Here is a 26,747-nt window from a genome sequence, read left to right as displayed (position 1 = left end):
TTTTTAAACTTCAGTAATCATGCTGCCCAGGGCCCCCCCCCCCTGCGCCCTGCAAGTGCCGCCGTATGTGTGTGTGGGAGCATGGCGCGCAGCGCGACCGATGCGTGGTATCTCAGTACTGAAGTCTTCTGCCGTCACTGAAGCCTTCTGGTCTTCTTAATACTCACCCGGCTTCTATCTTCTGGCTCTGTGAGGGGGTGACGGCGCGGCTCCAGGAACGAGCAGCTAGGCGCACCAAGTGATCGGACCCTCTGGAGCTAATGGTGTCCAGTAGCCTAAGAAGCAGAGCCTTTGAACTCAAAGAAGTAGGTCTGCTTCTCTCCCCTCAGTCCCACAATGCAGGGAGCCTGTTGCCAGCAGTGCTCCCTGAACACAAAAACCTAACAAAAGTCTTTTTTACAGAGAAACGCAGTAGAGCTCCCCTGTGAGTGTCCAGTCTCTCTGGGCACAGAACCTAACTGGGGTCTGGAGGAGGGGCATAGAGGGAGGAGCCAGTTCACACCCATTTAAAGTCTTAAAGCGCCCATGTCTCCTGCAGATCCTGTCTATACCCCATGGTCCTTTTGGAGTCCCCAGCCTCTAGGACGTAAGAGAAATGAAATACAGGTGGAAAAACTCCCAAAGACAGTTTAGACGGGATCGGTATGTGATCCTAGCGGACAGATTGCCGGCGGTCACAATACAGACAGCGGCATTAAAATGTTTAGGATACCGACAGGGGAGTGGTAAGTATTCTAACCCACCCCCCAACCCTCCGTTACTGCAGCCTAACCCTAACCTTTCCCCCCCCCAGGTGGTACATAAAAACCCAGTTAGCTCTGATTTAGGCTAGGTGTGATTTCATGAAAGAAAATACTTCTATGGTTGCTAAGTCTTGAACTTCCTCTAATAAGCAAAAATCACGTCACTACTGTACTTACATAAGTACACTATTTGTTCACAGAATACATATTAAGGTGCACGTTTCTTACCTCACATGACTGTTTGCTCTCCATTATTTTTAAAATGGTGTCTTTCAGAGCATGATGAACAAATGGCGTAGCAGTAGCTTTCATGTATTGCTCCATAAGTGTGCTCGCCAGGGTTGTGGCACGAAAGAGCGTTGTAGCCTCATCTATATTGTTACAAAATCAAATATATAAAGAAAGTTATGCAAAATCATCACCACTATTTGTTACTCTACTGCGTAACGTTAACATATAGCATTTGCATACATTAGAAGAACCCACAGTTGGTGAAATTCCATAAATATTTAGAAATCTAAAAAGGACGTATGGAATCACTAAAATTTTACAAATTTTATTAAAAACGCTAACATGATGTTTTGTTTTTTTTATTTTAAAATCATTGTCAGTGCCTTTTTAAGAAAAGTGATATTTTAATAGTCTTTACTATTCCTTAGGAAGAGAATTTCTGTCTTTAAGCGGTGTATTCAATTCGCCGCAGTGTTCACCCCACGACTAATTGCCAGCCAAAATCTCTGTGGCGCAGGCAGTGTAATGTGAATAAGATTGTATGCTATTGTGTGCTACTGTGTGGCGTAATTTGAATTGCGGGTACTATTGGTGGTGTGCATCGGCACGCACTGTCCCTTTACTGCATATGGATGGAGGGCGCAAATTTGTCATTTGCTGGGAGCACCAAACACCCTAACACTGGCCCCTGCTGTCAGGATTTCTGCATGGACTGATACAAGAGTAGGTCGATAGGAGGGGGTGGGGGGTGACACCATGAGTTACAACACCGGGTGACACCAACCCTAGTGACGCCTCTGGGCGCAGGGAAAGGCTATTCAATTAAATAGCCTTTTTCCTGTGCCAAAAACTTGGAATGTGCAGGGGCGATATTCAATTGATGCTAGTTATCGCACCCATTAGTGTCTGGCTTAGCTGCGTAAAGCAGCTAAACCTGGTTAAACAAATGGGCACGATCTCGAAAAGTGCAGTTTGGGAACCTAAATGGGTCACTTTTCTCACATTGCAGCTTGCCGACACAGGGGGGTGCAAGATAAAATGAGTCTCCCTGCAGATCAGCGGGCCCGAACATTGTGCTCCATCTAGTGCATCTGCGGGGAGAAACAATTGAATCCCCACCCCACCCCCATTAAGTCTAAAACTAAGATGCCAATATGTAGTCAGCAAACTAAGCCTGACATCTTTGAGACAAAATAAGCCCATTCATACCAGCAGGCCTACAGTGTAAACTCTTGTGTATTCCGTACCTTCCACGCTGATCTCTTTGTCATTTAGTGTTCGCAAAAGTAAAGACTCCATTTTTTCATGCAGAAAAATCCGCAGTAAAATGCTTGCAAGTAGTGTTCGATCCTGGCCACACACGTGCGATAATGCATTTACTACATGCAGCTCCTTCTGCAATATAAGCTAAAAGATAGAACATGTTACCTGAAAAGGCTTATTCATTTAGGTATACGGTGAACACAAGAGCTTGGAGGAGGGCTCGTTTGTACAGGAGCTGGCAAAAGTGTGTAAAAACACCAACTACTGATGCATTACACTTTACAACTCTTTTCCCACGTACTTCAGAAACGCTGCACTTTTAACCAATACAAACTATGGAACTCGTTGTGTGAGATAAGGTAGGAGAAACAGGTCATGCTGCATTCTAATATGTAAGACACTGCAATAACTTGGGAAAGAGCTCATACATTGATATATCGGAATTGGAGGGAATCGGATGAAAAGTGTGTTTTTTGTGCATGTGATATACTGTATCTTTATTTTTACAGCATTTTGGGAACACTTTCTTCATTCCAATACTCTTTATAATGTGAGGAATACAGTCTTTTGCAAATACTGCTTAACAAGATATTTAGTGCTAAGACACTCAAAATAACCAATTGATCACCATCACAAACCATGGAGCTTCAACCATTGCTGATTGTTATAATACTTTATTATCTACCAGTCAGCAAATACATTACCATGCTAACGGGTGGTCTTCAGTTTGCCGGCTGTCGAGATCCCGGCGCACAGTATACCGGCGCCGAAATCCCGACAGCCGGCATACCGACACTTTTTCTCCCTCTTGGGGGTCCACGACCCCCCTGGAGGAAGAATAGATAGCGTGGCGCGCCACCGTGCCCGCAGCGTGGCAAGCGCAGCGAGCCTGCAAGGGGATCATTTGCGCTCGCCACGCTGTCTGTATTGCGGCGGTTGGGATCCCGGCGCCGGTATGCTGGTCGCCGGGAGCCCGGCCGCCGGCATACCATACTACACCCCATGCTAACACACCACAGAAGGTCTTTGTCAGCGCTATCAGACACGCTCTGGTGGTGGCGCAGTACTACCACAATTATTCACCTTAAAGAGGATCCCTCCAACTTAGGAAAGGGTGTCATCCCCTTCTATCGCAAGTGGCCCTATATTACTAATATTTTTTAACTATTCAAAAACACTGACTGGTGGCTATGCAGACAGGTGTCTTGTGGGCTGATGTTTTGGAAAAATGACTTGCTAAGCTAGCCTAATTTACGGTGTTTATTATGTATATGTAATTGCATATTTTGTATTTGGAAAACCTGGTCATGAAGTATCTAGTCATACTACGTTTTCTTTATACTTGGAGCAACTGTCCTAGCTGACCCCCACCCCCTTCCCACTTCCTATTTGTATCATTTTATTTTCTTGTACTGTTTTACTATGTGAAAAAAAACCAAACAAACAATAAAAAAATAGGTAAAAAAAAAAATCATCTGAAAAAGCATCTAGGACAGTGATGGGGAACCTTTGGCCCTCCAGCTGTTGTTGAACTACACATCCCAGCATGCTCTGCTACAGTTTTAGCACGGCCAAATAGCAAAACTGTAGCAGGGCATGCGGGGATGTGTAGTGCAACAACAGCTGAAGTGCCAAAGGTTCCCCATCACTGATCTAGGGGGTCATTCGGGTACAGTCTTTAGTACAAGATAATCACTCCAGTTGCCAGAAATCAGCCACCTTCTCGGACTCAACCGTAAAATCAATTGTAGATGCTGTACATATCTCAGATATATGACATCTGGAGGATGGAAGGGACTCAATTATACTGCAGACATAAAAATCTCTTTGGTGTCTCACACTACACAATTACTTGTACATTACCATACAGTATACAAGCCATTGATGAACCGTCGCTCAACACACATCTCTCCCGCATCGGCCCGTCTATATGAGCCTTAAGATCACTACACTGCATACACAGTTGATAACAATCATAATGCCAGATCCACTCTACTATTCAAATTGAAGAAATCTGAGCTTCAGCAACAATGGGCTATACACAATGTTACACAGAAACATTACACCAGACTTATACTTGCAATACCTCTTTAAACTCATTGTACTCTTCCTCTGGCATGATCTTCTCCATGGAGTACCGTGCCCGGACACGCAGTGACCCTGGCTCTATACCTTTCAGTGGTATGTGCGAACTGAGTTGAAACCATTCATCTATTGCATGTCCTCTTTGCAGCCGATTTAACTGACAGCGCATGAATACTGGAAAGTAGAGGAAGACCATTAGATATATCAAGATATGCTGGCAAAACCCCCCAAAACTTTTAAAGATTCAGAAAAAATATAGAAATGGAGTAATACAGAGAACGAAAATGCAGAAGTATACTTACAGATGTCAGGATCTTTGCTTTTCTTTGTTTTGTTACTAAGGCTAATTTCAAATCTGTTTATGTCCGGTGATAAATCGCTAAAAAAAAAAAAAAAAAAATGAAATAAATAATAAGAATTTACTCACCGATAATTCTATTTCTCGTAGTCCCAAGGGAAAGGGAAGAATTGGACTTGATGTGGCGCACTCAATCAAAATGAAATTATTTAAAATATAACTTTTATTAGTATTTGATTTAAAAAAGCCAGGTACTGTGAAATATTAAAAATTATAAAGACAAATGTGAGACAAAGTGCAACATATAGTGTTAAAATTCACACTCTCTATTTCCACCGTGCTGAGCAATGTCTTATATGTGTATTGAATTAATTCTAGGTTCTATGACCATATTGTATCAAATTCCTGGTGCTGTCAGGATGTGATCTCAATTTTAATTGGATTGACAGTTTTTCTGGATTTTACATCACTGTTGTATTGTCCTTTGGTTAATATTAATGCGTTCCCTGTGCTTGATCTGCTGAGTATCGAGTAACCACCACTGGTATAGCCACTAAGTCCTCTTGGTGTCCTTCTTAGAGGCTGATTCATATATAGTGTGAGAATTATATTTTATCATGAGAGTTTCATATAATGAGTACAAGACACGGCTCCGCGCTCTCAGTCTCAGCTGTCAGCGCACTTATATTCTTAATTCAAAAATGGTATATGCTTTAAGCTTATTTACAGGCTATACCTGGTTTTGCTTAAAGTTGCATATTGTGCTCTCAGTCTTTGCTGTCAGCTCTCGGGAGAAATTCTCCTCATAACCCAGTTTGTGGATATCCAGGTTCTCTATACCTGTATAGGATGTTCTATCTATAAGTAGGAGCCTGTCAGTTACCATATGAGTTTTGAGCTGAATGCTCTGAAACTTCTAATGATTGTATAATTTGTGCTCTCAGTCAATGCCGTCAGCACTTCTAATAACAGTAAGAGAGGGTATTATGTGACACAATGGTGTTTGGTGCACTTCCAGAGTAAATATATTTTATTCTCAACAGATCAGTTTTTTCTTATCACCAAATATCAACACAATGCATTCTAATATATTTATTTCACTGTGATGTATCAATCCCGTAGTCCGTAGTGGATGCTGGGGACTCCATAAGGACCATGGGGAATAGACGGCTCCGCAGGAGACTGGGCACACTAAAAGAAAGATTTGGTACTACCTGGTGTGCATTGGCTCCTCCCTCTATGCCCCTCCTCCAGACCTCAGTTAGGATACTGTGCCCGGAAGAGCTGACACAATAAGGAAGGATTTTGAATCCCGGGTAAGACTCATACCAGCCACACCAATCACACCGTATAACTCGTGATATTCTACCCAGTTAACAGTATGAATAACAACTGAGCCTCTCAACAGATGGCTCAACAATAACCCTTTAGTTAGGCAATAACTATATACAAGTATTGCAGACAATCCGCACTTGGGATGGGCACCCAGCATCCACTACGGACTACGAGAAATAGAATTATCGGTGAGTAAATTCTTATTTTCTCTAACGTCCTAGTGGATGCTGGGGAGTCCGTAAGGACCATGGGGATTATACCAGAGCTCCCAAACGGGCGGGAGAGTGCGGATGACTCTGCAGCACCGAATGAGAGAACTCAAGGTCCTCCTCAGCCAGGGTATCAAATTTGTAGAATTTAGCAAACGTGTTTGCCCCTGACCAAGTAGCAGCTCGGCAAAGTTGTAAAGCCGAGACCCCTCGGGCAGCCGCCCAAGATGAGCCCACCTTCCTCGTGGAATGGGCTTTCACTGATTTAGGATGCGGCAAACCAGCCGCCGAATGCGCCAGCTGAATTGTGCTACAAATCCAGCGAGCAATAGTCTGCTTAGAAGCAGGAGCACCTATTTTGTTGGGTGCATACAGGATAAAAAGCGAGTCAGTTTTCCTGAATCCAGCCGTCCTGGAAACATAAATTTTCAAGGCCCTGACTACGTCCAGTAACTTGGAATCCTCCAAGTCCTTAGTAGCCGCAGGCACTACAATAGGTTGGTTCAAGTGAAAAGCTGATACCACCTTAGGGAGAAACTGGGGACGAGTCCTCAATTCTGCCCTATCCATATGGAAAATCAGATAAGGGCTTTTACACGACAAAGCCGCCAATTCTGACACACGCCTGGCCGAAGCCAAGGCCAATAACATGACCACTTTCCACGTGAGATATTTGAGATCCACGGTTTTAAGTGGTTCAAACCAATGTGATTTTAGGAAACTCAACACCACATTGAGATCCCAAGGTGCCACAGGAGGCACAAAAGGGGGCTGAATATGAAGCACTCCCTTAACAAAAGTCTGAACTTCAGGAAGTGAAGCCAGTTCTTTCTGGAAGAAAATCGACAGAGCCGAAATCTGGACCTTAATGGAACCCAATTTTAGGCCCATAGTCACTCCTGACTGTAGGAAGTGCAGAAAACGACCCAGCTGAAATTCCTCTGTGGGGGCCTTCCTGGCCTCACACCACGCAACATATTTTCGCCAAATGCGGTGATAATGGTTTGCGGTTACTTCTTTCCTGGCTTTTATCAGCGTAGGAATGACTTCCTCCGGAATGCCCTTCTCCTTTAGGATCCGGAATTCAACCGCCATGCCGTCAAACGCAGCCGCGGTAAGTCTTGGAACAGACAGGGCCCCTGCTGTAGCAGATCCTGTCTGAGCGGTAGAGGCCATGGGTCCTCTGACAACATTTCTTGAAGTTACGGGTACCAAGCTCTTCTTGGCCAATCCGGAACCACGAGTATCGTTCTTACTCCTCGCCTTCTTATTATTCTCAGTACCTTTGGTATGAGGGGCAGAGGAGGGAACACATAAACCGACTGGTACACCCACGGTGTCACTAGCGCGTCCACAGCTATCGCCTGAGGGTCCCTTGACCTGGCGCAATATCTCTTTAGCTTTTTGTTGAGGCGGGACGCCATCATGTCCACCTGTGGCCTTTTCCAACGGTTTACCAACAGTAGGAAGACTTCTGGATGAAGTCCCCACTCTCCCGGGTGTAGGTCGTGTCTGCTGAGGAAGTCTGCTTCCCAGTTGTCCACTCCCGGAATGAACACTGCCGACAGTGCTATTATGTGATTTTCCGCCCATCGGAGAATCCTTGCGGCTTCTGCCATCGCCATCCTGCTTCTTGTGCCGCCCTGTCGGTTGACATGGGCGACTGCCGTGATGTTGTCTGACTGGATCAGTACCGGCTGGTTTTGAAGCAGGGTTTTGCCTGACTTAGGGCATTGTAAATGGCCCTTAGTTCCAGAATATTTATGTGCAGGGAAGTCTCCTGACTTGACCATAGTCCTTGGAAGTTTCTTCCCTGTGTGACTGCTCCCCAGCCTCGAAGGCTGGCATCCGTGGTCAACAGGACCCAGTCCTGTATGCCGAATCTGCGGCCCTCTAGAAGATGAGCACTCTGCAGCCACCACAGTAGAGACACCCTGGTCCTTGGAGACAGGGTTATCAGTTGATGCATCTGAAGATGCGATCCCGACCACTTGTCCAAGAGGTCCCACTGGAAAGTCCTTGCATGGAACCTGCCGAATGGAATTGCTTCGTATGAAGCCACCATTTTTCCCAGGACTCGTGTGCAGTGATGCACCGATACCCGTTTTGGTTTTAGGAGGTCTCTGACTAGAGATGACAGCTCCTTGGCTTTCTCCTGCGGGAGAAATACTTTTTTCTGTTCTGTGTCCAGAATCATCCCCAGGAACAGTAAGCGTGTGGAAGGAACCAGTTGTGACTTTGGGATGTTTAGAATCCAGCCATGCTGTTGTAGCACTTCCCGAGATAGTGCTACTCCGACCAGTAACTGCTCCCTGGACCTCGCCTTTATTAGGAGATTGTCCAAGTACGGGACAATTAAAACTCCCTTTTTTCGAAGGAGTATCATCATTTCTGCCATTACCTTGGTAAACACCCTCGGTGCCGTGGACAGTCCAAACGGTAGTGTCTGGAATTGGTAATGACAATCCTGTACCACAAATCTGAGGTACTCCTGGTGAGGAAGGTAAATTGGGACATGCAGGTAAGCATCCTTGATGTCCAGGGATACCATGTAATCCCCCTCGTCCAGGCTTGCAATAACCGCCCTGAGCGATTCTATCTTGAACTTTGATTTTTTTATGTATGTGTTCAAGGATTTCAAATGTAAAATGGGTCTCACCGAACCGTCCGGTTTCGGTACCACAAACAGTGTGGAATAGTAACCCCGTCCTTGTTGAAGTAGGGGCACTTTTACTATCACCTGCTGGGAATACAGCTTGTGAATTGCCTCTAGTACAGCCTCCCTGCTCGAGGGAATTGTCGGTAAGGCCGATTTGAGGAAACGGCGGGGGGGAGTCGCCTCGAATTCCAGCTTGTACCCCTGAGATACTACTTGAAGGATCCAGGGATCCACCCGTGAGCGAACCCACTGATCGCTGAAATTTTTGAGGCGGCCCCCCACCGTACCTGGCTCCGCCTGTGGAGCCCCACCGTCATGCGGCGGATTTGGAAGAAGCGGGGGAGGACTTTTGTTCCTGGGAACCTGCTGCGTGGTGCAGTTTCTTCCCCCTTCCTCTAGACAGAAAGGACCCGCCTTTTCCCCGCCTGTTTTTCTGGGTTCGAAAGGACTGCACCTGATAGTACGGCGCTTTCTTAGGCTGTGAGGGGACATGGGGTAAAAATGCTGACTTCCCAGCTGTTGCTGTGGAAACAAGGTCAGAGAGACCGTCCCCGAATAACTCCTCACCCTTATAAGGCAAAACTTCCATGTGCCTTTTAGAATCTGCATCCCCTGTCCACTGCCGAGTCCATAAGCCTCTCCTAGCAGAAATGGACAATGCACTTATTCTAGATGCCAGCCGGCAGATCTCCCTCTGTGCATCTCTCATGTATAAGACTGAGTCTTTTATATGCTCTATGGTAAGCAATACAGTGTCCCTGTCCAGGGTGTCAATATTTTCTGACAGGGAATCTGACCAAGCAGCAGCAGCACTGCACATCCACGCTGAAGCAATAGCTGGTCTCAGTATAACACCAGTGTGTGTATATATAGACTTTAGGATAGCCTCCTGCTTTCTATCAGCAGGTTCCTTTAGGGCGGCCGTATCCGGAGACGGTAGTGCCACCTTTTTAGACAAACGTGTGAGCGCTTTATCCACCCTAGGGGGTGTCTCCCAACGTGACCTATCCTCTGGCGAGAAAGGGAACGCCATTAGTAATTTTTTTGAAATCACCAATTTCTTATCAGGGAAAGCCCACGCTTCTTCACACACTTCATTTAATTCTTCAGATGGGGGAAAAACTATTGGTAGTTTTTTCTCCCCAAACATAATACCCTTTTTTGAGGTACCTGGGTTTATATCAGAAAGGTGTAAAACCTCTTTCATTGCCTCAATCATGCCACGAATGGCCCTAGTGGACATTAAATTTGACTCATCGTCGTCGACACTGTTATCAGTATCCGTGTCGACATCTGTGTCTGCCATCTGAGGTAGTGGGCGTTTTAGAGCCCCTGATGGCCATTGAATTGCCTGGGCAGGCACGGGCTGAGAAGCCGGCTGTCCCGTATTTGGCCTGTCGTCAAATTTTTTATGTAAGGAGTCGACACTTGCACGCAATTCCTTCCATAAATCCATCCACTCAGGTGTCTGCCCCGCAGGGGGTGACATCACATTTATAGGCATCTGCTCCGCCTCCACATAAGTCTCCTCATCAAACATGTCGACACAGCCGTACCGACACACCGCACACACACACAGGGAATGCTCTTAAAGGAGACAGGACCCCACAAAAGCCCTTTGGGGAGACAGAGATAGAGTATGCCAGCACACACCAGAGCGCTATATAATGCAGGGACTAACTGAATTATGTCCCTTATAGCTGCTATAATATTTACTGCGCCTCAATCTGTGCCCCCCCCCCCCCCTCTCTTTTTTACCCTTTTCCGTAGTGTAGACTGCAGGGGAGAGTCAGGGAGCTTCCTTCCAGCGGAACTGTGAGGGAATAATGGCGCCAGTGTGCTGAGGGAGATGGCTCCGCCCCTTTTTCGGCGGACTATTCTCCCGCTTTTTTATGGATTCTGGCAGGGGTAATTACCACATATATAGCCTCTAGGGCTATATATTGTGGTTATTTTGCCAGCCAAGGTGATATTATTGCTGCTCAGGGCGCCCCCCCCCAGCGCCCTGCACCCTCAGTGACCGGAGTGTTAAGTGTGTATGAGGAGCAATGGCGCACAGCTGCAGTGCTGTGCGCTACCTTGGTGAAGACTGAAGTCTTCTGCCGCCGATTTTCCGGACCATCTTCTTGCTTCTGGCTCTGTAAGGGGGACGGCGGCGCGGCTCCGGGAACGAACATCAAGGACGGGTCCTGCGGTCGATCCCTCTGGAGCTAATGGTGTCCAGTAGCCTAAGAAGCCCAAGCTAGCTGCAAGCAGGTAGGTTCGCTTCTTCTCCCCTTAGTCCCTCGTTGCAGTGAGCCTGTTGCCAGCAGGTCTCACTGTAAAATAAAAAACCTAAAATATACTTTCTTTCTAGGAGCTCAGGAGAGCCCCTAGTGTGCATCCAGCTCGGCCGGGCACAGAAATCTAACTGAGGTCTGGAGGAGGGGCATAGAGGGAGGAGCCAGTGCACACCAGGTAGTACCAAATCTTTCTTTTAGTGTGCCCAGTCTCCTGCGGAGCCGTCTATTCCCCATGGTCCTTACGGAGTCCCCAGCATCCACTAGGACGTTAGAGAAATATAATTTAGGGATTAACACTATATTGAGTGAATTTTTCCCAATAGCTGCTTGTATATACAATATTGCGCCTAAATTTAGTGCCCCCCCTCTCTTTTTAACCCTTTGAGCCTGAAAACTACAGGGGAGAGCCTGGGGAGCTGTCTTCCAGTTGCAATGTGAAGAGAAAATGGCGCCAGTGTGCTGAAGGAGATAGCTCCACCCCTTTTTCGCGGACTATTCTCCCGCTTTTTTATGGATTCTGGCAGGGGTAATTACCACATATATAGCCTCTAGGGCTATATATTGTGGTATTTTTGCCAGCCAAGGTGTTTTTATTGCTGCTCAGGGCGCCCCCCCCTAGCGCCCTGCACCCTCAGTGACCGGAGTGTGAAGTGTGTATGAGGAGCAATGGCGCACAGCAGCAGTGCTGTGCGCTACCTTGGTGAAGACTGATGTCTTCTGCCGCCAGATTTTCCGGACCTCTTCTTGCTTCTGGCTCTGTAAGGGGGACGGCGGCGCGGCTCCGGAACCGAACACCAAGGCCAGTTCCATGCGGTCGATCCCTCTGGAGCTAATGGTGTCCAGTAGCCTAAGAAGCCCAAGCTGCAAGCAGGTAGGTTCGCTTCTTCTCCCCTTAGTCCCTCGCTGCAGTGAGCCTGTTGCCAGCAGGTCTCACTGTAAAATAAAAAACCTAATTATATACTTTCTTTCTAGAAGCTCAGGAGAGCCCCTAGTGTGCATCCAACCTCGGCCGGGCACAAAATCTAACTGAGGCTTGGAGGAGGGTCATAGTGGGAGGAGCCAGTGCACACCAGGTGACCTAAAAGCTTTCTTTAGTTGTGCCCAGTCTCCTGCGGAGCCGCTATCCCCATGGTCCTTTCGGAGTTCCCAGCATCCACTAGGACGTCAGAGAAATATATTTTTTAAAAGGCTATCAACCCTTCTATCTGTGACATCATTTAGTGAGGTAGATGACAGTGGTAAAGCAGATTTATGCACGAGTCACAGAACATGTGCATCTACTTTTGGAGGAAATTCCCTTTTCGAACAATCCACAGCTGGAAATGGATAATTAGAATCCCATCTTTTAGGAATCTTAAACTTTTTACTGGGCGCCGCCCAAGACTCATCCATCATTTCCGTCAGCTCATCTGATGCTGGGAATTCAGCTTTCACTAACTTTGTTCGTTTAAATACAGGTGCTTTAGCTTTTAACACTGTCTTGGTTGGCTCTTCCAACGAGAGAACAGCCTTCACAGCATTAATAAGTTCAGCTACATCATCTGAACTAAAACTCTGCGACTGATCATACGGAGTTGAATCTATTGTATCATCATCCGATGTATCATCTTGTGTAGTCTGCCACATAGACGTATCTGTCTTATAGGCCCTACACACTGGCCTATTTTCTGAAAGATATTAACGATCTCGTTCATAAATGAACGAGAACTCGTTCATATCTTTCAGTGTGGAGACTCCAGCTCGTTCATCGCTGGTCTCCCGTCGGCTGTGCATGCAGGCCAATATGGACGATCTCGTCCATATTTGCCTGCACTTCAATGCAGCCGCGTGACGGGGGGAGTGAAGAAACTTCACTCCTCCCGTCACTGCCCCCCCGCCGCCGGGTCGCTCGTCGGCCGTATCCGCCGTCGGGCAGCTCGGCGGCGGGTCGGCCAGTGAGTAGGGCCCCTTAGTCTTACCTGTCTCTTGGTTGCTTGTAGAGGCTACTGGAACCAAGCCGTAGGAAGGGAGCTGCATGTATGGGTTCATAGTATAACCTAACCCTTAAGGTGGTGGAGTTAACTTGTCTGCTATAGAAGATAGAGTCTTTGCGAACATATTCTATGGTGGCTCTGTTGGTGGTTGAACCAACTCCTGTTTTTTACTTCACTGAAAAGCGAAACAATTTGCACACAAACCCTCATAAGTGACAAATTGATTCATATCAATTACCCCTGACTTACAAGATAAGCATGTTAGGGCTGAAGGAGTGCTTGATAAATTCTCCTCATCACTTTTGCCGCTCACAGACATGGTATTAATCTGTTATTGACTACACAATTTGTGACTGAAAATCACCCTATATGTAAGTATATAGAGGTGAGATCAATCTGACCACAGTGCACCTGATTTGAGGGTCAGAACAGGACTGACATTACACAGAAAAGTCAGCACACATACTAGCAGTCAGTCACATGTTAAAGCATTAGACATTGCCATATGAGAATACAACCTCCATAACAACTTATACATAAGTAGGAAAATTGTACTTCTGTTTTAACCGGTTCTTTTTCCAACATAGCATGCAGAAAACACAGTAATATACAGACCTCATATGCAATAGGTACTAAAAATTAACAATTCATACTAACAAGTAGAAGGAATTTTTAGTACTGTATACCCTGCCTAAAGAGAGCGGGAAACAGGGAGACTCACCACACTTTCATATCCAAGCAAATACGCTCGTAAGACGCTACTGGTGTACACTGCCGCTCTTGATAACTGATAACGGACACGGACGCTCACTGACGGACACAGACGCTGAGCGACTTCCACGTGTATGCAGACGCTAAGGCCTGCGACTCGGTCTGGGCGGGTTTATCTCTCTTGTACACAACCGCAGCGTCTAAGCTGAGACAGAGTACCCTCGTGGTAGTGTCTGAGCCGGAAGTGAGGTCATTCAGTTCATGAAACGAGAAACACGCGGGAACTGGTCATGAACTCGGAGGAGGGGCGGCCGGGAGAGCGTCTGAATCCCCCTGTTGACTTAAACTCCCAGTATTGCGGCCTCTACCTAGTCCTGGCGCCTATGATCCCCGGAGCGTAGCGCTGTCGCACTCAAGATGTTCGGCGCATCAACACACTGTTTGTAGTCTCCACCAAATCAGTGTAGGTGTGTCCTGACCCCGCTAGTAAGAGGAAGTCCATAGACTCACCGTCTCCCCATGCTCCGGCCACAGCCTGGTTACGTCTGCTGGACCTGCTAGAACATCCTGACACAGACGCCCGTTGAGACAGCACTAATACCCGAAGGTAAGCGTTGTTGCGACCCGGTAGGGAGTTGCTGGAGCGACTCTTTCTAGTATGCGTTTAAGACGCTGTTAAGAGAAGTCGCTCAAAAAAACATAGTAAGTCTATAAATATAAAATAATTAAAGCTTGAGGCTGCACTCTCAGCAGCCCTGCGACCATGCGGCTTCCTGCCGCACCAAGTAAAAAACTGATTTGACTGAGTCAGTGGGCGGGACTATATGGTGAGGGCCCCAATGCATCCTGGGAGGCCAGAAAGCTCGTGACCGTGTTGGTGCCATTTTCGCTGTCGCTCGACAATATCCCAATGTTATCCTGTGGATAATCCTGTGGACCCAGCCAGAGAAAAATAAGATTTTACTTACCGATAAATCTATTTCTCGGAGTCCGTAGTGGATGCTGGGGTTCCTGAAAGGACCATGGGGAATAGCGGCTCCGCAGGAGACAGGGCACAAAAAGTAAAGCTTTTTCCGATCAGGTGGTGTGCACTGGCTCCTCCCCCCATGACCCTCCTCCAGACTCCAGTTAGGCACTGTGCCCGGACGAGCGTACACAATAAGGGAGGATTATGAATCCCGGGTAAGACTCATACCAGCCACACCAATCACACCGTACAACTTGTGATCTGAACCCAGTTAACAGTATGATAACAGCGGAGCCTCTGAAAGATGGCTTCCTTCAACAATAACCCGAATTAGTTAACAATAACTATGTACAATTTATGCAGATAATCCGCACTTGGGATGGGCGCCCAGCATCCACTACGGACTCCGAGAAATAGATTTATCGGTAAGTAAAATCTTATTTTCTCTATCGTCCTAGTGGATGCTGGGGTTCCTGAAAGGACCATGGGGATTATACCAAAGCTCCCAAACGGGCGGGAGAGTGCGGATGACTCTGCAGCACCGAATGAGAGAACTCCAGGTCCTCCTTAGCCAGAGTATCAAATTTGTAAAATTTTACAAACGTGTTCTCCCCTGACCACGTAGCCGCTCGGCAAAGTTGTAATGCCGAGACCCCTCGGGCAGCCGCCCAAGATGAGCCCACCTTCCTTGTGGAGTGGGCCTTTACAGATTTAGGCTGTGGCAGGCCTGCCACAGAATGTGCAAGTTGGATTGTGCTACAGATCCAACGAGCAATCGTCTGCTTAGACGCAGGAGCACCCATCTTGTTGGGTGCATACAATATAAACAACGAGTCAGATTTTCTGACTCCAGCTGTTCTTGCAATATATATTTTTAATGCTCTGACAACGTCCAGTAACTTGGAGTCCTCCAAGTCACTTGTAGCCGCAGGCACTACAATAGGCTGGTTCAGATGAAATGCTGACACCACCTTAGGGAGAAAATGCGGACGAGTCCGCAGTTCTGCCCTGTCCGAATGGAAAATCAGATATGGGCTTTTGTAAGATAAAGCTGCCAATTCTGACACTCTCCTGGCAGAAGCCAGGGCTAGAAGCATGGTCACTTTCCATGTGAGATATTTCAAATCCACCTTTTTTAGTGGTTCAAACCAATGAGATTTTAGGAAGTCCAAAACCACATTGAGATCCCACGGTGCCACTGGAGGCACCACAGGAGGCTGTATATGCAGCACTCCCTTAACAAAGGTCTGGACTTCAGGGACTGAAGCCAATTCTTTTTGAAAGAAAATCGACAGGGCCGAAATTTGAACCTTAATAGATCCCAATTTGAGACCCATTGACAATCCTGATTGCAGGAAATGTAGGAATCGACCCAGTTGAAATTCCTCCGTCGGAGCACTCCGATCTTCGCACCACGCAACATATTTTCGCCAAATTCGGTGATAATGTTGCACGGTTACTTCCTTCCTTGCTTTAATCAAAGTAGGAATGACTTCTTCCGGCATGCCTTTTTCCTTTAGGATCCGGCGTTCAACCGCCATGCCGTCAAACGCAGCCGCGGTAAGTCTTGAAACAGACAGGGACCCTGCTGAAGCAAGTCCCTCCTTAGAGGTAGAGGCCACGGATCTTCCGTGATCATCTCTTGAAGTTCCGGGTACCAAGTCCTTCTTGGCCAATCCGGAACCACTAGTATCGTTCTTACGCCTCTTTGCCGTATAATTCTCAATACTTTTGGTATGAGAGGCAGAGGAGGAAACACATACACCGACTGGTACACCCCAGGCGTTACCAGCGCGTCCACAGCTATTGCCTGCGGATCTCTTGACCTGGCGCAATACCTGTCCAGTTTTTTGTTGAGGCGAGACGCCATCATGTCCACCATTGGTCTTTCCCAACGGGTTACCAGCATGTGGAAGACTTCTGGATGAAGTCCCCACTCTCCCGGGTGAAGATCGTGTCTGCTGAGGAAGTCTGCTTCCCAGTTGTCCACTCCCGGGATGAACACTGCTGACAGTGCTATCACATGATTCTCTGCCCAGCGAAGAATCCTTGCAGCTTCTGCCATTGCACTCCTGCTTCTTGTGCCGCCCTGTCTGTTCACATGGGCGACTGCCGTGATGTTGTCCGACTGGATCAACACCGGTTTTCCCTGAAGCAGAGGTTCTGCCTGGCTTAGAGCATTGTATATTGCTCTTAGTTCCAGAATGTTTATGTGAAGAGACGTTTCCAGGCTCGTCCATACTCCCTGGAAGTTTCTTCCTTGTGTGACTGCTCCCCAGCCTCTCAGGCTGGCGTCCGTGGTCACCAGGATCCAATCCTGTATGCCGAATCTGCGGCCCTCCAATAGATGAGCACTCTGCAACCACCACAGAAGAGACACCCTTGTCCTTGGAGACAGGGTTATCCGCAGGTGCATCTGAAGATGCGACCCTGACCATTTGTCCAACAGATCCCTTTGGAAAATTCTTGCGTGGAATCTGCCGAATGGAATTGCTTCGTAAGAAGCCACCATTTTTCCCAGGACTCTTGTGCATTGATGTACAGACACCTTTCCTGGTTTTAGGAGGTTCCTGACAAGCTCGGATAACTCCTTGGCTTTTTCCTCCGGGAGAAAAACCTTTTTCTGAACCGTGTCCAGAATCATCCCTAGGAACAGCAGACGAGTTGTCGGCATTAACTGGGATTTTGGAATATTCAGAATCCACCCGTGCTGTTTTAGCACTTCTTGAGACAGTGCTAATCCCATCTCTAGCTGTTCTCTGGACCTCGCCCTTATTAGGAGATCGTCCAAGTATGGGATAATTAATACGCCTTTTCTTCGAAGAAGAATCATCATCTCGGCCATTACCTTTGTAAAGATCCGAGGTGCCGTGGACAATCCGAACGGCAGCGTCTGAAACTGATAGTGACAGTTTTGTACAACGAACCTGAGGTACCCCTGGTGTGAGGGGTAAATTGGAACGTGGAGATACGCATCCTTGATGTCCAAGGATACCATAAAGTCCCCCTCTTCCAGGTTCGCTATCACTGCTCTGAGTGACTCCATTTTGAACTTGAACTTCTTTATGTACAGGTTCAAGGACTTCAGATTTAGAATAGGCCTTACCGAGCCATCCGGCTTCGGTACCACAAAAAGAGTGGAATAATACCCCTTCCCTTGTTGCAGAAGAGGTACCTTGACTATCACCTGCTGAGAGTACAGCTTGTGAATGGCTTCCAAAACCGTCTCCCTTTCGGAGGGGGACGTTGGTAAAGCAGACTTCAGGAAACGGCGAGGTGGATCTGTCTCTAATTCCAACCTGTATCCCTGAGATATTATCTGCAGGATCCAGGGATCTACTTGCGAGTGAGCCCACTGCGCGCTGTAATTTTTGAGACGACCCCCCACCGTCCCCGAGTCCGCTTGAGAAGCCCCAGCGTCATGCTGAGGCTTTTGTAGAAGCCGGGGAGGGCTTCTGATCCTGGGAAGGAGCTGCGTGTTGCTGTCTCTTCCCTCGACCTTTGCCTCGTGGCAGATATGAATAGCCCTTTGCTCTCTTATTTTTAAAGGAACGAAAGGGCTGCGGTTGAAAAGTCGGTGCCTTTTTCTGTTGGGGAGTGACTTGAGGTAGAAAGGTGGATTTCCCGGCTGTAGCCGTGGCCACCAAATCTGATAGACCGACTCCAAATAACTCCTCCCCTTTATACGGCAAAACTTCCATATGCCGTTTTGAATCCGCATCGCCTGTCCACTGTCGCGTCCATAAAGCTCTTCTGGCCGAAATGGACATAGCACTTACCCGTGATGCCAGTGTGCATATATCCCTCTGTGCATCACGCATATAAAGAAATGCATCCTTTATTTGTTCTAACGACAGTAAAATATTGTCCCTGTCCAGGGTATCAATATTTTCAATCAGGGACTCTGACCAAACTACCCCCGCACTGCCCATCCAGGCAGTCGCTACAGCTGGTCGTAGTATAACACCTGCATGTGTGTATATACTTTTTTGGATATTTTCCATCCTCCTATCTGATGGATCTTTAAGTGCGGCCGTCTCAGGAGAGGGTAACGCCACTTGTTTAGATAAGCGTGTTAGCGCCTTGTCCACCCTAGGAGGTGTTTCCCAGCGCTCCCTAACCTCTGGCGGGAAAGGGTATAATGCCAATAATTTCTTTGAAATTATCAGCTTTTTATCAGGGGCAACCCACGCTTCATTACACACGTCATTTAGTTCTTCTGATTCAGGAAAAACTATAGGTAGTTTTTTCATACCCCACATAATACCCTGTTTAGTGGTACCTGTAGTATCAGCTAAATGTAACGCCTCCTTCATTGCCAAAATCATATAACGTGTGGCCCTACTGGAAAATACGGTTGATTCGTCACCGTCACCACTGGAGTCATCGCCTGTGTCTGGGTCTGTGTCGACCGACTGAGGCAAAGGGCGTTTCACAGCCCCTGACGGTGTTTGAGTCGCCTGGACAGGCACTAATTGATTGTCCGGCCGTCTCATGTCGTCAAACGACTGCTTTAGCGTGTTGACACTATCCCGTAGTTCCATAAATAAAGGCATCCATTCTGGTGTCGACTCCCTAGGGGGTGACATCCTCATATTTGGCAATTGCTCCGCCTCCACACCAATATCGTCCTCATACATGTCGACACACACGTACCGACACACAGCAGACACACAGGGAATGCTCCTAACGAAGACAGGACCCACTAGCCCTTTGGGGAGACAGAGGGAGAGTTTGCCAGCACACACCAAAAGCGCTATATATATATCAGGGATAGCCTTATAATAAGTGCTCCCTTATAGCTGCTTTGTTATATCAAAATATCGCCATAAATGTGCCCCCCCCTCTCTGTTTTACCCTGTTTCTGTAGTGCAGTGCAGGGGAGAGACTTGGGAGCCGTCCTGACCAGCGGAGCTGTGAGAGGAAATGGCGCCGTGTGCTGAGGAGATAGGCCCCGCCCCTTTTCCGGCGGGCTCGTCTCCCGCTATTTAGAAAAATTAGGCAGGGGTTAAATATCTCCATATAGCCTCTAGGGCTATATGTGAGGTATTTTTAGCCTTTATAGGTACTCATTTGCCTCCCAGGGCGCCCCCCTCCCAGCGCCCTGCACCCTCAGTGACTGCCGTGTGAAGTGTGCTGAGAGGAAAATGGCGCACAGCTGCAGTGCTGTGCGCTACCTTTAGAAGACTGCAGGAGTCTTCAGCCGCCGATTCTGGACCTCTTCTGACTTCAGCATCTGCAAGGGGGCCGGCGGCGCGGCTCCGGTGACCATCCAGGCTGTACCTGTGATCGTCCCTCTGGAGCTTGATGTCCAGTAGCCAAGAAGCCAATCCATCCTGCACGCAGGTGAGTTGACTCCTTCTCCCCTCAGTCCCTCGCTGCAGTGATCCTGTTGCCAGCAGGAATCACTGTAAAATAAAAAACCTAGCTAAACTTTTTCTAAGCAGCTCTTTAGGAGAGCCACCTAGATTGCACCCTTCTCGGCCGGGCACAAAAATCTAACTGGAGTCTGGAGGAGGGTCATGGGGGGAGGAGCCAGTGCACACCACCTGATCGGAAAAAGCTTTACTTTTTGTGCCCTGTCTCCTGCGGAGCCGCTATTCCCCATGGTCCTTTCAGGAACCCCAGCATCCACTAGGACGATAGAGAAACTCTAATCCATGCTCTCATTATCTCCCACATTGATTATTGTAATAGTATCCTGACTGGTCTTTCCAAACATAGGCTCTCACCACTACAATCCATTTTGAATGTAGCTGCGAGGCTAATCTTCCTCGCTAGACGTTCATCGTCTGCAGATTCACTCTGTCAGTCCCTCCATTGGTTACCTGTATTCTACCGCACTCAATTTAAAATACTTTTACTCACACACAAGGCCATTAACCAAACTATACCAACGTACATCACTTCGCTTATCTCAAAATATTTCCCTACCCGACCTCTTTGCTCTTCACAAGATCTGCGTCTCATCCACACATTACTCGCTCCCACTCACAACTGCAGGACTTTCTTCGGGCTGCACCCACTCTGTGGAATGCCCTACCACGCACAATAAGACTCTCCTCTAGTCTCTAAACCTTCAAGCGTTCCCTGAAAACTCACCTCTTCAGGCAAGCGTATCAAATTCCAGAACCACCCAAAACTTTCAAAAACTTTCCTATAAAATTGCATCCACTCTGACCACACATATACTCATGTCTTCTCATTCTTCACTTTCCCTTCCTCCTAACCCCAGTTCATCATTGCTGTGTGACTATATCATACAGCCCACCAAGAACCTTTGCAATCTGGTGGACAACTATGCAATAGAAAGCACCTTTCCTTGTATATACATGCCTATTTCCCTATAGTTTGTAAGCAGGCCCTTCCTACCTCTATGTCTGTTTGTTATTACCCAGTTTTGTTATATCATTGTTATTTCCAATTGTAAAGCGCAACGGAATTTGCTGAACTATATAAGAATCTGTTAATAAATAAATAATTGAAATCTCAAAGTTAATCATTACTAGTAATCATGACATTTGTCAAGTTAAGATAAATCAACAAAATAGCCTTAAATTACACTGTAAATTTTTCTAACATGATCAGTAAGTAGCATGGCTGCATTATCCGGAAGTCTATCTGAAACGGGCAGCTCACCTACCATGTGCTGGTTTCCCCCAATCATATACTTACGCAAGTCTTACCCAACCCTACATTTATAGTGACCACATAAGTATCCACAGAAACTTACTCAAAGAAAAATTCTTCTGACCAAACAGGATTCTGGCCTTCTCGGGCATGTGTCTTTGCTACTTGCACACTATTCAGGTATATATTACAGTAAGGACTAGTGAAGTGTTTGACTGGGAGCTTGTGTGCTTCTTCTACATGCAAATGGAGACTGCTAACCTAGAACAGAAGAAGAAAAAAAAAATTAAATGCAAGTTAAGATTTCAGTTGTCTGCACAAATACAAAACGTTTAACCAAAAGTAAAGCAGTCAGGGCAAGTACCAAACAGAATACATGGTCTCAAAGTAGGGGCTGCATTTTCTAAATTTGCGGTTTGATAAAGCCACTAATGTTTGCCTGCTTTGGCCGACAGATTTAAAATCAAACCAGAAATAAATTACATATCTAGACGGGATGTAGTAATGTGAACAGCGGTCTTGAAACCGCCAGTCACAATATCTCCCCCTACATCCCGCCACCTCACAATCCAAACAGTCGGCATGGTGACCAACAGGGACTAGAACCCGTGGCAACCCCAGCGCAGCGACATATTATTCTTTGCAAATTTCAGCTCACGATCCCCAGGAGGTGCAAGCTGAAATGCTGACGCCGGCAGCCATTCAAGCTCGACAGGAGCAACGACTGAATTCCTCTTTTGGGAGCCGGGAGTAACAGCTTTCATTTATTTAACAGTTTCTTACATAGCACAGCATATTCCATTGCGCTTTACAATTAAAACAGTAATAGAACAAAACTGGGTGAAAACAGACAGACAGGTAGGAAGGCCCTGCTCGCAAGCTTACAATCTATAGGGAAATAGGCATTGATACACAAGGATAGGTGCTACCTATTGCATATTGATCCATTAGATTGCTAGGTTCTTAATGGGTTGTATGATATGATCACTTAGCAATTTTGGCAAAAGGTCAGGAGGGTGCGAGTCAAGACAGACAAAATATGTGAGGTTATGTGTACTGTACAGAGAGGATGTAATTAGATAGGGAAGCATTGAAAGTTTATGCGGGTGGGTCTGGAATTTGATACGCTTGTCTGAAGAGGTGAGTTTTCAGGGAACTTTTAAAGGTTTGGAGACTAGAGGAGAGTCTTTTTGTGCGTGGTAGGGCATTCCACAGAGTGGGTGCAGCCCGAAGAAAGTCCTGCAATCGTGAGTGGGAGCGAGTAATAAGTGTGGATGAGAGACACAGATCTTGTGCAGAGCGAAGAGGTCGGTTAGGAAGATATCTTGAGATGAGTGACGAGATGTATGCTGGTGCAGTTTGGTTAATAGCCTTGTATGTAAGTAAAAGTATTTTATATTTAATACAGTAGAATATCGGTAAACAATGGAGGGCTGACAGAGCGGATCTGCAGACAATGAACGTCTAGCGAGGGAGATTAGTCTCGCAGCTGCATTCAAAATGGATTGTAGTTGTGAGAGCCTATGTTTGGAAAGATCAGTCAGGAGACTATTACAATAATCAATGTGGGAGATAATGAGAGCATGGATCAGAGTTTTTGCTGTGTCTTGTGTAAGATATGGTCGTATTTTGGATATGTTTCTTAGATGTATGTAACATGATTTTGAGACAGATTGAATGTGGGGAACAAAGGACAGTTCAGAGTCAAGAATGACACCTAGGCAGCGAGCTTGTGGGGTAGGGATGATTGCAGAGTTATCAACAGTGAGAGATATCAGGCTGAGAACTACTATTGGCCGGTGGAAATATAATTAATTCTGTTTTGGAAATATTAAGTTTGAGGTGGCGAGATGTCATCCAAGCTGAAAAAGCAGACTGGCATTCAGAGACACGGCCAATACAGATGGTGACATATCTGGGGAGAATAGACAGATTTGAGTATCATCTGCATACAGATGATACTGAAATCCGATAGAGACGATTAGTTTGCCAAGAGATGTGGTATAGATAGGTCCTCTGCTATTCTCTAAGACTGAGCCTTGCGGTACTCCAACTGAGAGAGGTAGCAAAGAAGAGGTGGAATCACAGAAACGAACACTGAAGGAGCGATTAGATAAGTAGGATGAGAATAAAGAAAGGACGGTGTCCTGAAGACCTAGGGGTTGTAGTGTTTGTATGAGGAGAGAGTGGTCAACAGTGTCAAAGGCAGCAGAGAGATTAAGGAGAATAAGTAGTGAGTAAATACAAATTTCTGACCCAAACACTCTCAAACTACCATCCCATCTCTCAGCTCCCATGTCCCTCCAAGCTACTTGACAGACTTGCCTACAATCGCCTAAACACACTTTCTTAACTCACGTGGCTTACTGGACCCACTTTAGTCAGGATTTCATGCCCAAAACTCCACAGAGACAGCACTGACTAAGGTAGTGAAAGATCTCGTCACTGCTACATTTAAAAGCCATTTCAGAATGGGATTAATCACTGCATGCTTGTTCAGAGAAGGAACGATACCAGTAGACAGAGAGAGATTACAGTTAAAGTTTAGTTAAGGTTGGGATCAGCACAGGAGACAGATTTACTAATTTGTGAGGGTACGGAATCAAGAGAAGATGTAGTAGAGTAGGCAGATGAGAAGAGTGCAATATACTTCATCTTGATGTGTGGGATCAAATGAAGAGAAGGTGTTAGAGGGTTCAGGAAGGGAATTGAGCAGGTCACTGGCTGTGGAAGACCGTACCATTTAATTTCGGATCTTATCAATCTTGTCCTTGAAGTAGGACGCAAGATCTTGCACACCGATAGTTCTGATGGGTTGGGTGAGGGAGGGACAAGAAGTGATTTAAATGTATTAAAAAAATAAGATTTTACTTACCGATAAATCTATTTCTCGTAGTCCGTAGTGGATGCTGGGGACTCCGTAAGGACCATGGGGATATAGCGGCTCCGCAGGAGACAGGGCACAATAATAAAAGCTTTAGGATCAGGTGGTGTGCACTGGCTCCTCCCCCTATGACCCTCCTCCAAGCCTCAGTTAGGATACTGTGCCCGGACGAGCGTGCATAATAAGGAAGGATATTGAATCCCGGGTAAGACTCATACCAGCCACACCAATTACACCGTACAACCTGTGATCTGAACCCAGTTAACAGTATGATAACAACGAAGGAGCCTCTGACAAGATGGCTCACAACAAGAATAACCCGATTTTTGTAACAATAACTATGTACAAGTATTGCAGACAATCCGCACTTGGGATGGGCGCCCAGCATCCACTACGGACTACGAGAAATAGATTTATCGGTAAGTAAAATCTTATTTTCTCTGACGTCCTAGTGGATGCTGGGGACTCCGTAAGGACCATGGGGATTATACCAAAGCTCCCAAACGGGCGGGAGAGTGCGGATGACCCTGCAGCACCGAATGAGAGACTCCATGTCCTCCTCAGCCAGGGTATCAAATTTGTAGAATTTAGCAAACGTGTTTGCCCCTGACCAAGTAACTGCTCGGCAAAGTTGTAAAGCCGAGACCCCTCGGGCAGTCGCCCAAGATGAGCCCCCTTCCTTTTGGAATGGGCTTTTACAGATTTTGGCTGTGGCAGGCCTGCCACAGAATGTGTAAACTGAATTGTATTACAAATCCAGCGAGCAATCGTCTGCTTAGAAGCAGGAGCACCCATCTTGTTGGGTGCATACAGGCTAAACAGCGAGTCAGATTTTCTGACTCCAGCCGTCCTGGAAACATATTTTTCAGGGCCCTGACAACGTCAAGTAACTTGGAGTCCTCCAAGTCCCTAGTACCCGCAGGTACCACAATAGGTTGGTTCATGTGAAAAACAGAAAACACCTTAAGGAGAAATTGAGGACGAGTCCTCAATTCTGCCCTGTCAGAATGAAAAATTAAGTAAGGGCTTTATATATGATAAAGCCGCCAATTCTGACACACGCCTGGCTGAAGCCAGGGCTAATAGCATCGTCACCTTCCATGTGAGATATTTTAAGTCCACAGTGGTGAGTGGTTCAAACCAATGTGACTTTAGGAAACTCAAAACAACATTGAGATCCCAAGGTGCCACTGGGGCACAAAATGAGGCTGTATATGCAGTACCCCTTTTACAAACATCTGAACGTCAGGCACTAAAGCCAGTTCTTTCTGGAATAAATTCGACAGGGCCGAAATTTGAACCTTAATGGACCCTAATTTTAGGCCCATTGACAGTCCTGTTTTCAGGAAATGTAGGAAACGACCCAGTTGGAATTCCTCTGTAGGGGCCTTCTTGGCCTCACACCACGCAACATATCTTCACCAAATGCGGTGAAAATGTTTTGCGGTTACATCCTTCCTGTCTTTGACCAGGGTAGGGATGACTTCATCTGGAATGCCCTTTCAGGATCCGGCGTTCAACCGCCATGCCGTCAAACGCGGCCGCGGTAAGTCTTGGAACAGACAAGGCCCCTGCTGGAGCAGGTCCTTTCTTAAAGGTAGAGGCCACGGGTCTTCCGTGAACATCTCTTGAAGTTTCGGGTACCAAGTCCTTCTTGGCCAATCCGGAACCACGAGTATCGTTCTTACTCATCTCCCTCTTATGATTCTCAGTACTTTTGGTATGAGAGGCATAGGAGGGAACACATACTCTGACTGGTACACCCACAGTGTTACCAGAGCGTCCACCGCTATTGCCTGAGGGTCCCTTGACCTGGCGCAATATCTGTCTAGTTTTTTGTTCAGGCGGGACGCCATCATGTCCACCTTTGGTTTTTCCCAACGGTTTACAATCATGTGGAAGACTTCCCGATGAAGTCCCCACTCTCCCGGGTAGAGGTCATGCCTGCTGAGGAAGTCTGCTTCCCAGTTTTCCACTCCCGGAATGAACACTGCTGAGAGTGTTATCACATGATTTTTCGCCCAGCGAAGAATCCTTGTATTTTCTGCCATTTCCCTCCTGCTTCTTGCGCCGCCCTGTTTACGTGGGCGACTGCCGTGATGTTGTCCCACTGGATCAATACCGGCTGACCTTGAAGCAGAGGTCTTGCTAAGCTTAGAGCATTGTAAATTGCCCTTAGCTCCAGTATATTTATGTGGAGAGAAGTCTCCAGACTTGATCACACTCTCTGGAAATTTTTTCCTTGTGTGACTGCTCCCCAGCCACTCAGGCTGGCATCCGTGGTCACCAGGACCCAGTCCTGAATGCCGAATCTGCGGCCCTTTCATAGATGAGCACTCTGCAGCCACCGCAGAAGAAACACCCTTGTCCTTGGAGACAGGGTTATCCGCTGATGCATCTGAAGATGCGATCCGGACCATTTTTCCAGCAGATCCCACGGAAAGGTTCTTGCGTGAAATCTACCGAATGGGATCGCT

The 26,747-nt window shown here is 46.9% G+C and overlaps 1 protein-coding gene across 5 annotated transcripts in view; it reads right to left on the bottom strand.

The window, feature by feature from the left end:
* The window catches only part of RASA1 (RAS p21 protein activator 1), a 421,336-nt gene that overhangs the window by 51,487 nt on the left and 343,102 nt on the right, over positions 1 to 26,747 (bottom strand). For all 5 annotated transcript variants that reach the window (XR_010246601.1, XM_063963963.1, XM_063963965.1 and 2 more), the window contains exons 14-18: positions 21,490 to 21,647; positions 4,625 to 4,701; positions 4,324 to 4,496; positions 2,222 to 2,381; positions 972 to 1,114 (exon numbers count right to left, since the gene is read on the bottom strand). Coding sequence is in view for 4 of the 5 variants with exons in the window: in XM_063963963.1 (XP_063820033.1) it covers positions 972 to 1,114; positions 2,222 to 2,381; positions 4,324 to 4,496; positions 4,625 to 4,701; positions 21,490 to 21,647 (711 nt within the window). In the remaining variant the exon portion in view is untranslated. The remainder of the gene's footprint in view (positions 1 to 971; positions 1,115 to 2,221; positions 2,382 to 4,323; positions 4,497 to 4,624; positions 4,702 to 21,489; positions 21,648 to 26,747) is intronic.

Source organism: Pseudophryne corroboree, chromosome 1 (genome assembly GCF_028390025.1).
Source record: "Pseudophryne corroboree isolate aPseCor3 chromosome 1, aPseCor3.hap2, whole genome shotgun sequence".
Classification (NCBI taxonomy): Eukaryota; Metazoa; Chordata; class Amphibia; order Anura; family Myobatrachidae; genus Pseudophryne; species Pseudophryne corroboree.
Note: the sequence above shows the minus strand (reverse complement) of the source record. Positions and strands in the feature narration are given on the sequence as shown.